The 13,406-nt window shown below is 43.3% G+C and overlaps 1 protein-coding gene across 1 annotated transcript in view; it reads left to right on the forward strand.

Moving 5' to 3' along the window:
- CLVS1 (clavesin 1) overlaps positions 1-13,406 on the forward strand; it is a 92,583-nt gene that overhangs the window by 69,319 nt on the left and 9,858 nt on the right. Inside the window, exons 4-5 of the mRNA XM_031612861.2 lie at positions 9,189-9,299; positions 10,331-10,566. Of these exons, the coding sequence (XP_031468721.1) occupies positions 9,189-9,299; positions 10,331-10,566 (347 nt within the window). The remainder of the gene's footprint in view (positions 1-9,188; positions 9,300-10,330; positions 10,567-13,406) is intronic.

Genomic DNA, 13,406 nt, shown 5'->3' on the forward strand with positions numbered 1-13,406 from the left:
CTGTTGAAACATTTGAGCCCAAAACATAAAACACTGGCAAGGTTATAACAGTTGCAAATGGCACATCAGACAGTCTTGGCTGTTGGTGATGCTGCTAGCAATGCCTACTCTCAGGACCACAGGGGAAAATATCAGCGTGTTCTTTGCACTGCACAGTACAAAGCTCTTTCCTGCAAAATGGCCTTCATGCTTGTTTCTTAAAGGCAGGGTGGAAAAACATCAGGGAACTTAAAATGCTGCTTGTCACTGTAAAAGCAGCTTTTCTAAACAACATCTTTTCCACAATGGAAAAACATACATTTTTAGTATTAATCATGACTCTTTTGGTCTCAAAACATATTTCAAGGACATTCAACTATGGTTAGGTTTTCTATTACCAAGACACAGCTGAACTATTTAAAATAATAATAATAATAAAATAATAGATCACAAAAGGGCAGAAAAAGGAGATTATATTTGATTGCAGAGCTGACACATTGGTCTGCTCCTGTCAGTTCAGCCCTGTGACTATCTAGGACTTCGTGAAACAAAAACACATGAAACAAGTTTCCCTTCAGAAACAGAAGCTGAGCAATCTTACTAACTAGAACAAGGACAGAGATTAAATTATGCAAATAATAAGAAGTGATTTTTATTTTTTCCCCTGGCCTTCTGTTGTTTGGAAGAACAAGAGGCTGCATATGAATCAAAGATGCTGCTGCCAGGTACTTATCTAATGAAACATGAATTGCCTTGTGTTGAATCTCCCCAGAGTTGAGTTTCCACATTGCACAGATCTTTAGCATTATGTCTCCATTTAAAAACAAAGTAGGTCACTGAGTCTTCCTCACCCACCCTCTCACACAAGTATTCTTGCTCCAAGAGAGAAAAGGATTGCAAAATGTCTTCACCAAGAGTACACTCAACAGAGCTCATTCATCAAGGACAACAGAGACCATAGAAATTATTTTTAAAAGGGTTTGTGCTTAGAGCTTGGTGAAGGGAAATTATCCATTTCAAAATGAGGTTCCAACCTCAAAGAAAACAGTAAGATCTCAAATACTGAGTGAAATAAGTTGGAAACCCAGTTTCTGTTTAGCAGACAACCTTGAGAAAACTAGTGCTAGAAGTTTATGATATCCCTTCAAGTAGAGAAAAGCCAACACAAAGGATTTTAATTTCTTTCTAGATGCAGAGAAATTTACTGGAAAAGAAATAACCTATTTCAAACATTGTCTGAGTCAGACAACTAATGCCAACAAAAAACTGCTTCATCAGTTTTTTTCCTGTCCTGTGCTAGGTTATAATACCATCACAATAACAGTTTATAATCTCCTTTGCATGTCTCTGAGTGAATGCACATGCAGAAGCTTTGAGATGATTCCAGGTTTTGTTTAAGCCAAGATACAGCAGACTTCTGTTCAACACCAAATAGGTTGCCCAGCACTATAAATAACAAAGTCTCCTTTTCTCCATCATCAGGTTTCAATCACAACACAAATATAATATGATTATAATTTTTGTGGCACTTCCATAAGCAAGATAAAGAGCTTTTTCTGCAAAGTCAGTAGGTCTCCTGAGAAGAAAGGACGAGACCTTTTTTAATTGCTTTTCTTTGTCTGACTTTAACTAATGTTGTGGGCATTTGTCTTCACTGTGATGGTTTGGCCCTTATGGCCTCTTTGTTCTGGCACAGGGCTATCTTGTTGGAGAGCGTGTATAGAAAGAGGTGATGTGTATAAAGTAAATCTTTTACATACATGGTGTAGAATCTCCAGTGATGCGTCTCAGTGTAACAGTGCATATCTAAAGAGACAGACTCTGTACAGTGCTTTGTTTAAAATCCCAGCAGTGTTGAACAAGAAATAAGTTGCTGTACGTTGTTCTTTTCAGGTCTGGCTTTCTGCATGCACTTGACTCACTCCCTTCAACAGTCTTTCAAATCCTTGTGGATTTGCCTCAGTGTCATCTCCTCTGCCTTCACTCCCATGCTCTAAACTGTGGTGACCCACAGATCCACTGCTCTTCAGGATGGGTGCATGGCTTTTCTATGGAAATAGAAATAGCCAGAGGGAGAAAGGTCAAGTCAGCTAAGGAAAACTTCAGATTTCTGCTACAGTGGTTAATCACAGAACTATAGAATCATAGAATGGCTTGGGTTGAAAAGAACCTCAAAGATCACCTAGTTCCAACCCCCTTCTGTGGGCAGTGTAGCCAACCAGTAAATCAGGCACAAGTTCAGGCTGCCCAGGGCCTCATTCAACCTGGCCTCGAGTGCCTGCAGGGATGGGGCACCCACAACATCTCTGGGCAGCCTGTGCCAGTGCCTCACCACCCTCTCAGTGAAAAATTTTCCCCAGATCTAATCTAACTCTCCCCTTTTTTAGATTCCGTATGTTATTCCTTGACCTATCACCATTTATCCATGTAAAAAATTGATATCCCTCCTGTTTATAAGATCCACCTAAGGATTGAAAGGTCTCCCCTGAAAGGAATGAGGTCTCCCCTGAGTCCTCATCTTCAGGCATTAATACGTTTTCTTTAGAGATTAACTTTTTAAAATTACTCTCAATTTTAAAGACTTGACATTTCTACAGGAACTTTGTTCTCCTGATGCTTCCAATCCACTGAAGCTGCTAGGTCACCTGCAGCCACAGGCTGGAGGCGCAGTGATTGCTGAGAGCCACAGCAAACTCTGGTTGCATGCCCCAGTGAGCAGCACGTGCATTGGCCCTGCAGGCCTGGAGACCAGGCTCGCACTGTGCCCAGTGTGTTTTGCAGTTTCTAATTAAGCCCTAAACTACTTTCAGCTTTGATGATCTTCCCACTGTTTTTCCCTTCCCCCACAACTAATTTCAGACTGACATGTTCAGTGAGACACAGGAATAGAAGCAATGCAGCTTGTAGTTGCTGATGAAAGCTGGATGTGGAAGTGTTTGTGAGCTGGAATTTACTAAAAATCAGAACAATGGGGACAATTTAGCCTAGTTTGCTTGAGTTGGCTTCAATGATCACAGCAAGTTCCTAAAGTAACTATGATAAACAGCCTCCAGAAACGTTGTGACCCTCCTGTGTGTGCCCTAACTTGCCCCACCTCTGCCCAGCGTATGGCTGCTCAGCCACGAACTCCCTGTTCTTCCAACCTAGTCCAGAACTCACTGTCATGAGTTTGGTGATACTTGAGCTACACATGCATGGGTTACTTCCAAAACGTTGTTCCAGTGCACTATCTCCTTATACATACATTTTTTGCATCACATTTTGAGTTCCTCTCTGAGTACCACCTCAAACAAGACCCTGAATGAATCTGCTTTATTTTGCAGCATAGTGCACTCACCTTTTTTCCTGAAAGAAGCAACAGTCCATGACTTGTGTGTGAAGTGCTAAACTCAACAGCGGCAGATTCCAAGCAAAGAAGCAACACCAGGATAAGTTGTCAGTCCAGAGCTGTCACTGCTCCTCGGACATTTTCTGTACTTCAATTATTTCAAGCTGGTTCTGTTCAGCAAAGAGTTTCTTGTAAAGAAGTAGTGAGAAAATCTTCCTTTTGCCCCAAGGTTACAGGTTATTTTGTTAGACCAGATGATATGACAGCATGATTCTATCAGGACAAATCAAAGTTTACTGAGCAAATCTGTGCTCTGTAACCTGATTTATTGGTGCCATCTGCCAACACCCATGAACAGATGCTCTGTAGGACCTCACCAACATGCAATGATGACTGGGAGAAACCCACTGCAAATGAACGAATTTTAAAAGTTGTGGAGTGTAGTGGAGAGATAACGAACGTGGAAAATGTCTGGGAGAATGCATCCTAGTATTCATTTTTCAATTCCATTTCCTTGACTGCAGTGCTTCAGAGCATACTAATCTACATAAGTGGGCATGTGGCGTAAAAATAAACTGAATACTCATGCTTTTCTGTGATTTTGCTCCAGTCTTTTGCTACTGTATGCTTCAAAGGAAAGAGAACATTTTGCTGTGAGCAGTTACAGTCAGTGAGTTCTTCCTAATTGCTGAAAGTCCTTTTGCAGTTGTAGTTTAAGCAGGTCAAGACTGCCATATTGTTAACACTGTTAGACTTCTTCAATAGTTTTCCTCTCCTCTGCAGATTTAAAAAAAAAAAAAAAAAAAAGGCAGATCAAATTCTCTGGACAGAGGTGTGAGCTGTTCCTGGTCCCCAAGCAGAGCCAGGCTAACTCTGGGGATGCTGGAGGGAGACAGGAGCACCTCAGGTCTCTGCAGTCACCAGCTCCTTCTGCTCACTGGGTTCCCCAGCTAAACACTTGGATCCTGGGGGCTGCATCAAAATTAAGAACAGTGACTGGAGGATGAGGGTGGCACTCTGCCTTTCTTCCTAATCCATATTGTAAGACAGCCTGCTCTGGCTGCACCAAGGGCGTTACGCCACATTCATTCAAACATGCTCTCAAGTGTTTTCAGTAGAGGCAGCCTATCCAGTACTTGGCACTCATAAAATCAGAGAACAACAACTTTCAATCACTGCACCCATTTCCAAGGCTGGATTTGGATCCAGAGTTAGAGAGCTGAAAGCATCCTCCCCTCATTGTGCCAGTCCATTAAAATCACCCACACACGGAAATTCTCCAGGGAGAAACTATTACTGAGCTATTAATAAAATCTCCCAGAACTATTAATACGGTTTGTGGGAGCTTTAATCTGCCACAGGGACTGATTATGTAAGCACACAGGCATGAGGATGCTGTTTTTATCCTCAATTTGAATGACCTTTTGGTTTAAACAGTTTTGTTTATGATTGAAATCTGCCTGAATCTAAGGGACATTATTTTCATTCAAAGGGGATTATATTACGCTTTGCATTAAACTGGCCAGTGTGGTCTAGAATAAAGACAGGCATTTGGATAGCAAGATGTGTGTTTACTTTTCTAATAGCTAAGGGTTGAAGCTATGAACTGGTTTAAAAAATGCTTGTGTCACAAAATTCAGATGTTCCAAAGCTGGAAATATGCTACAGCGTGTTTTTTCGAGCTTAGGTCATTGGTATATGAAGCCAATTCATGCGGTTTGAAAAGATCAACTAGATTTGTATCAGGTTGGATTTGTTCCTAATTTTGATATTCTGGAGATTGTATTGCATTTCTGCCACGCTGATATGAGGAGATGTTGGAAGATCATCTTGATTTGCAGCTTTCAGAGCCAAGCAGTTCAGAACAACAAAACAGTTAAAGGTTTCTTATGTATATTTCTGTCAAAAGAAATAGATGTCATGAAGGCAAGAACAGGCAGAAATAGAGAAAAAAAAAGGTCTCTCAACTCCCTCACAGTTATCTCTCCTGAGCTATTTAGCAGAACATTTTATATAGAAAAATTCCAGTCCCAGGCTCATTTTCAATTCAGAAATTTCCAAGCACAGGAGTCAGAGGAGAAGACAATCAATGCTCTCCACATTTTCTTCTGATCTGCATCTGGGAGATACTTTTCCAACCTGAAATAAAAAATACACTGAGGCCTGTATGGATTTGGGGGTATCCGTGGCAGCTTTATTGTGACACTCAAGTGTTCATTTCTTTCTTTTCTTCGGGGATGATGTTTAGGGAAACTACCAAAAGACATAAACCAACAAATTGACAAAGCCTAATAAAAGCAAAAAAGACAAATGTTATGTCCCATCTACAGCACCAGATTCACTCAGTCAACGGCAGCTATTAAAACCTCTGGGTTGGGACAATTTTGTCTTTGTGGGTTTGTCTGTGCTATTTAGGAAAGGTATCACTGCTACAAGGTTAGATGTATTCTTTACTTTAATCAACAGGTCCCAGTGAAAGAAGACCTTATCTGGCCCTGAGGTGAGCTAGCTGCTTAAATAGATACTGGGAAACCTTTCACTGGTTCTTCCCTGCTATCACTGAGTAGTAAGCTAGCTGGTTTAATGCTGGCTTGAATGTGTTTATACACACTGAAATTGCTGCTCTGAGTGACAGGAAGTTACGTCCAGCCTGATTTTCAAAAGAAACAACAAGAGTGTACACAAATAAGTAGACCATTTCCTATGTGTCATATTTTATTTATGTCACTGGAATAAAATGTAAATATATCCTTACTATTTAATAAGGAATCAGGTTAAGAAAAGGCTCCACGATCCCAGGGTCCTTTCCACAGTAGGCTCCAAAAAATACACCTCATTATAAAATACACCTTCTCACAGAATCACGAGACATGAGAAATCAAAAGAGAATTCCTAACAGCACAAGCTTTCCAGCAGAAAATCAATTTCAGCTACTTTCACCTAGCCCCAGGGAAAGCAGCAGAGACACTAAGTGGGGTGTGGGAAAGGTCTCATACATCTTCCTAGAGCTGAGCAAGGCAGACCTCCAGACGAGAGTTTTTCTTTCCAAGACAGCTCTGCTCTAATTAGGGACTTCTGCAAAATTGGTATGTTGCAATTCCAAATTGTCTGGATGATTCCCATATCAAATTTCTTTGGTTTAAAAAAAAATTATGTTTTCATCCTTGTCCTAATTGACAGTCCTACAAATGCGGGTGGACTGAAGGATGAAAGTCAAACTGAGATTAATGTGCTTAGCAGAGCAAGAAACAAAGATAACAGAAAGTTAAACGCAAAAAAAAAGGGTTTTTTTAATCATTATTTCTTGATCATCATACTGCCTTTACAAAATTATTTGTGCACCTTCTGGTGTATCTTCAGAATGAAAGGATCACAGCTGCCTTTAAATAACGCTGTTATATGAGAAGCTTTCCTACAACACTTTATCAACCGATGTACTAGAGAGAATCTAGTTAATGGATGCAAAAGGCTATGATGGGTTGATATAAATGTCATTTTTAATATATAAAGTACATCTTCCTCTTGTGACAACCTTTTCCAGAGGCAGTCTGCCAATTCAAACCTCCAGCTAGTTCTCTTAATTCTCAACATTCAGGCCTTTTTTGGGTAAGGTGGTATCATTATGGCTGGTACATATACTTGTAAGAAAAAGAATTTCCCCTTGAAAATTAAGCCTGACTGGCATTTCTCACTGAAGATACTGATTAATATCATCTGTATATCCTAGGAAGAAACAAAAAAAATATATTTTTTGGGTTGATAGAAATCTCTGTGTCTTATAGTCATTCCCATACTTTCAATCTCTTCTTTACTGTGCTTTGCTTCACATCCAGACTGCATCTACTGCACTGACCTGTGCTGTTATATTGCAAGTTAGTACTGCTATGGCAGTTCAGTCCCAAAGAGCAAACAAATCCAGAACTTCTTTCTTAGAGCTACAGCTTATGAGATATCAATTACTTTGATAAATATAGAACAATATTATTAAGGAAGAGCACCCCAATCTCTTTATTCCTTTTTTTAATGTTAAAAATATTCTGTGAAAGATTTCACATCTTCAAATTTTCATTCTCGTGGAAGGAAAGCAAATGAATATATACGAGCTTTGCATGAGATGGGAATTTTTGGCTTTAGTCTTGTCTAAAACACACTTTAGGTTTATCACGCAATAGGAAGCCACTTTTGGCTTCACTTCATGGCCACATTGGCAGTTAAACACTAGGTGGGCTCAGAATAAAGGCCAGACTCTCCATTACTGTTTCTCAAGACAGCACAATTGGAGTCATGGGAATCTGCAGCAGTCCAGTAGTTTAAATTAATTAGAGTAGTGTTGCAAAATTTTAACTAATATCCCAGCAACAGTGGAAGTGCAGTTATCTTCACAGTGGATTAACACCTCTACAGATCATCTGTCCTCCTTGGAAGGGCTCCTGCCTGTGGATCTGGCTACCCGCTGGCACATGGATTTCATATTGAGATTTGTAATTATTTCAGCTAAACCGACACATTTGAGATGTAAGAGGCTTATACTTCTGTAATGCTAAAGAAAAGAGTATCGCTTATGACTTTAGCCCCTCACACGCATTAACTGGGTGCATTCTGTATGACTGCTAGGGCAATGCACAGCCAGTGGAAGAGTATAAATGGTCCCTCATATCTACAAAGGGCAAGGGTGGAGGCAGGAGGTGGTCGGGTATCTACATAGTGCTAAATCTGTGAAATAATTTGAGCTTGAAACAACTGAGCAGGTGTATAAGGGGATTTTCCATATCATCTCACAGATTCTCCCCACACCCTCACCAGCTGTGCTCAGACTGTGATGCTCCAGAAAAAGCTGAGAAAAAGCCCTAGCATACCCCATGCTAACTGTGGGGGATGAACCCGCCTGAGTGCGAAAGCCGGAGCCGTGCAGGAAGAGATGTGGTTGTATTCACTGAGCTGCAGGGTGCACAGGAAAGATGAAGAAAGCTCCGTCGGGATCTCCCTTTGCCAAGCAGAGACACTTTGGAAGTGTTCTTGCATGCAGGAGCAGCAGTCATCCCGCTATTAACGAAAGCCAAAGACCCCGGGGTCTTCCCTGAGTGCCTGACATTTGTTAGAGGAGAGCAGCAGTACAAAATGCCCGTCACAATACACGGTAACCTTTCAAGACTCACCAGCAACCTCCTCTCCTATTAAGCGTGCCAGGCCGCCCGAGCGGGTGGGCTGCTGCTGCACACACCTCCCCGGAGGACGCTACCTGCATGTTAATGCAGAGGCTGTTTGTGCAGAGCCTCGCTGCCAGCACTTGGCTCGGCCAGTTTCCATGGAGCCGTCATGGTGTGCTCCCGCTACACCTTCACTTATCAGCTTTTCCCACCCATCCTCCTCTCCAGAATATGCTGCTCGCTCACCCTGAAAGGTCAGCCATTGTAATGATGATTTTAGCAGGAGGGAGGCAGGGAGGCAGAAGGGTGAAAAGGTGAGTGGCGTGCGGCAGAGTGCGTGGGAACCGGGGCCTCGCCGTGCGCTGCACAATGAGAAACGAGAAAGCTGCTCCTCGAGGGAGACGTGCTCAGCCCTGCCTCCTTCCCAGTCCAGCAGTCAGGTGCCTTGATGGAGTTGAAAGCATTCGGGCAAACCGTCTGGTGTAGCCCACTTCTTACATCATCAGCAATTGAGGCGGAGGGGAGAAGGGACTGTCTGCTAAGAGAAGAGACTGATGAAACACTTCTGGGCTTCTCCTTCTCCCCACCTCCTTCCACCCCTTTCCAGAAAGCTCGGTCTTCAGCTGCTTTTGCAGATGGAAAGAGGCAGACTTCTTTCTCTGGCTTTCATCTTATTGACTGCCTGGCTAAAGCAATGCATTTATTAACTGCCTTCCATTTCTTTCTTTCTGTAGGACAGCTTTCCTGCCCGCTTTGGAGGAGTCCATTTTGTCAACCAGCCCTGGTACATCCATGCCCTGTACACGCTAATCAAACCATTCCTCAAAGACAAGACAAGGAAAAGGGTAATCACTAGGGGCTGGGGAAGGTGGGAGCTGGAGATATGAAGTAGCAGAGCAGACCCCTGCTTTCTTTGCTTCCTCCTTCTCTCTCCATTTCTCATAGGGCCACAGAGAACTGCAGCTGTTATTAAAACATACTGTTTGCAATGGTCTGGGTTGAAGCAGTAATTCAACCAGGGACAGCGAGTTACCACTATAAGTGTAGAACCTTTTTAATGGGCTCTGCTTAGGGACAGAGAGAAGTGGCGATGTGGAGGGATTACCTGGTCTGGCTGAAGCCATCTGCAGAAGGAAACTTCAGCTCAACTCCTTTGTGGGAATAAACTTAAACATTTTTCACACGGTGCTAACTCACTTATTTCCACACAAGACGTCAGTGCCTGAAGCCTGTTTGCTCACACAACCCAAACCAATGTGACATATTGTCCTGCAGTCACCTCAGCTATTTGTCCACTGAAGATCCTAAAGCCATCATTGGATCATCTCTCAGAAGGCCCATACCTTACCTGAGGTTTCCTTGACAGGTGGGATATGGGTGTTGTCACAATGGCATTTAGCGAGCCTGATGTGGCTGCAGCTGCACAAAATGGCTGCAGAGAGCAATGCATGCTGTGCAGCACCAGTCCTTGGGCTCAGGGTTGGGTGATCCTCTCTAAAGCTGAAGGCCTGTTCCTCACATTTTGTCAGTCAGCTTCACTAGCTCCCTACTAGCTGTAGCCTCTTCCAGTGGCAGTAGTCAGTCATTTCTGATCTGCACTTCACTTTTCCCAATATGCTACTTAAGAAATTGACAGTGTCACATGCCAAAAGTAAGTGAATTTGGCTTTTCTGAAGTGCTTATGCCTTCAACATAACTCTGGCCCCACACACCAAAGCTGATCCTTGCCTTCCCACCCTCCTCAAGGTGCTTCAGAAACCCTCACTGAAACTGCAGTGGGAACTGATGGCACCCCACGTTTCATTAGTGCTGCTATTACTGTACTTAATGAAGCAAGGAAGCAATGCTAACTTCGACCTTTCTCTATTTTTTAAAGATCTTTCTTCATGGCAACAACCTGAACAGCCTTCACCAGCTAATACACCCGGAATGCCTGCCCTCAGAGTTCGGGGGGACTCTTCCCCCATACGACATGGGGACATGGGCTCGAACGTTGCTCGGTCCTGACTACAGTGATGAGAATGAGTACACTCACACCTCATACAACGCCATGCACGTGAAGCACGCATCCTCCAGCCTGGAGCAGGAGGACTCTCCCAAGCCCATGAAAAGGTTGGTGCTGCTTTGGGAACTGCCTCTAGGTGGTCTTGCTGGGGGTAGGCCAGGCAGGGAGGGCTGTGAGAGGGGCTGTGGCAGAGCTGGCAAACGTTGATGGTCAGGGGTGGTTCACCCTGGGCTGTGATCAGGAGAAAAGGAAGACTCTCGGTGGAATCATAATTACTTGTCTGAATGATGATTACTGGGAACAAAAACAAGGGGAAATTAATGAGCCCCTGCACAGAGCAGCGCACAGAGTCTGTGAAATGCTCTCCTCTATGGCACAGCACGCCCAGCAGCACCACTGCGGTACTATTTTCTAAGTGTTGCTGTTCCTTTCGTGCCCTCTGACCCCAGCTGATAGCATTTTACCTCCTTCGCAGTGCAGCTCCCGTATAATGAGCACCACTGCCCTCTAAAGGAGAGCTGGCCACAGCTCACGCTCCTGCTGCTGCTCCTGCTCCTGTTCTCACCTTCCTTTCCAGCCCCGTCATCACAGGAACACCGCTCTTCCAGCAACCCTGCTTTTAGGTCTGGTGGTTGGGCATGCTTAAAATGGCAGCTTTCGAAAACATTGCCCTTCGGTAATTTGCACTAACTGGGGGGATGGGGTGAGGAGGGCTGATGCCCAGCACTGATCACTGGGGCTTGTAGATTTGGCAGTGTCACAGCAAGTCACCACCAGCTGCCCCCAGAAAGCCACGAAGCAGTGACCGGCTGGCTCTTTGCGTCAGGGCAACGTGCGGCTCATCTCTCCCTCCCTGCACTCCACTGAACTGCTTTCAGTGCAGATCACAGCCAGGCTTTAACTCGCTGCTGCCACTTGATGAGCACAGCACTCACACATGGGGCGTCACTCCATGTGACAGGCAGCGGCCATCATTTTGTCACAGCAAAATCAAAGCTGACAACACAGACAAGCCAGAATGTCATGCAATTAATTTTAAAAGTCTTTCATTGTCAGAGGAAAAAGAAATGCTGCAATGCAAAGCCTCGTACAGAAAGCACTCACACTTGCGACAGACGTGGAGTGCTGTGGGTCCCACTGCTCACAGGGACATACAACCACAGGGTTCTCACTGCAGACTCCCAGTCAGCCAGTGTGAGTGTACAGAGCCTATTGCAGAGAACTCTCTCTCTTTTTTTTATAATATTAGCATATATATATATATACTTAATATTAGCAATGGAACTAACTAAATGATTTTTGGAAGATGCTAAGTATTATGCTACTATTAAAATATATTGTGAGGTTTTAAAGTATAACCTTACAGAAAGAAAAGCTCTGAAGTGTTAAGAGCTGTTTGCAGAATAAAGGCAAATCTTTGCTGAGCATCACATCCTAGGCTGCAAAGAAGTGAGGGTCTCATAGTGCCCCTGGGGAGATCCTCAGCTTGAAAATGAGTTCAGTGCCAGAAAACCCTGCCTTGGGGCAAAGTCTTCCCTTATAATCTGCTCACTAATACAAAAGTGCATTAATACAAATATGGCAAGTGGATGAATCTAATTTGTCATGTTGCCTCTGGGCAGACTAGATCTAACTTTTAGCCTAATTTTGTTACTCAACGGGTAAGTGAACCATCTGATCTTCTACCCCATGGTCATTTCTAACTGTTATAGGTGAAAAGTTCACTGCTTCTCCAGATTTCCTCTTATGAGTATTTGCTTTGATTTTTCCTCCCCTGAAATTACTTTTTAGCCTAACTGAAGGTAAAAACTTACACTTAAGAAGCAAACTGTGTGACTAGACTTAGTAGATCAGATAATTTATATCAAAGGCCTGGTAACAGGTCTGCAGACTTCAACATTACCTTTCTATAAACATCCCTCCCTGCCACTTAGGATTGCACAGCTCTAATGCAATGAGAGAGGAGGCTCAAGCTGGATATTAGGAGAAGTTTCTTCACAAAGAGGGTGGTTGTGCACTGGAACAGGTTCCCAGGGCAGTAGTCATGGCCTCAAACCTGCTGAAGTTCAGGGAGCATTGGACAATGCTCTCAGTCAATGTGGTCTGGTTTTTGGGTGGTCTCGTTGGAGCCAGGAGTTGGACTTGATGATCCTGTGGGTCTCTTCCAACTCTGGATATTCTACAGTTCTGTGATTCTACGAGAGTCCCAGGCCATGGCTGGGAATACTGTGAGGTTTACACAAGGCATAAACAATTTTCTAGCATTAGTCTTCTCCTCAAACATGATTCCCTCACAATTGCTCTATCACTTTTTCCCTTATGAAAGAAATATTGCACTTCCATTAAAAATCTTTCCACCACATGCACCACACAAGTCTTCAAACTCTTGGGTAAAGGTGGTAATTCTGCAAGTGTTTCTATGCTGAAATGTTGGGTTCTTTGGTAAAGAAATGTTCCTCCAAAAGGATATATATATGTATCTATATAGGATATCCAAAAGACTAAGCCTTCTTGAGTTTCTGTAATTGCAGAGTGAAAGCCTTAGCTGAACAACTAAGGATCTTCTATTTGATGTCCCAGATATCAGTAGAGATGTTTCCTCTGAGGAACAGAGGAGCATGTCCAGGAGCCCAGTAGATAGTGATGCAGAAAACTGGGTCCTGCTGAGCAGTAAGGTGCTTGAGTGGCACCATCTGTCCCACCTGGTGGCACCTGCTAGGTCTGGAGTCTCTTGCTGGAAGGTGATACAAGCACATCTGAGATAGAGGTGTTACCGAGCCATTGCTGTGTTAAAGCATTCATAGTCTCAGGACCGCAATACTACCAGCAGAGCTTGGAGTTTTGCACTGTGACCACAGAGAAATGCCTCTTTGAAGTTTAGTTCAAATAACAGGAATTTCAAATCAGAATATTGCTAACTAACTGTGAAAACCTGGTAAAACTGGAA

This window comes from Phasianus colchicus, chromosome 3 (assembly GCF_987193195.1).
Source record: "Phasianus colchicus chromosome 3, bPhaCol1.hap1.1, whole genome shotgun sequence".
NCBI lineage: Eukaryota > Metazoa > Chordata > Aves > Galliformes > Phasianidae > Phasianus > Phasianus colchicus.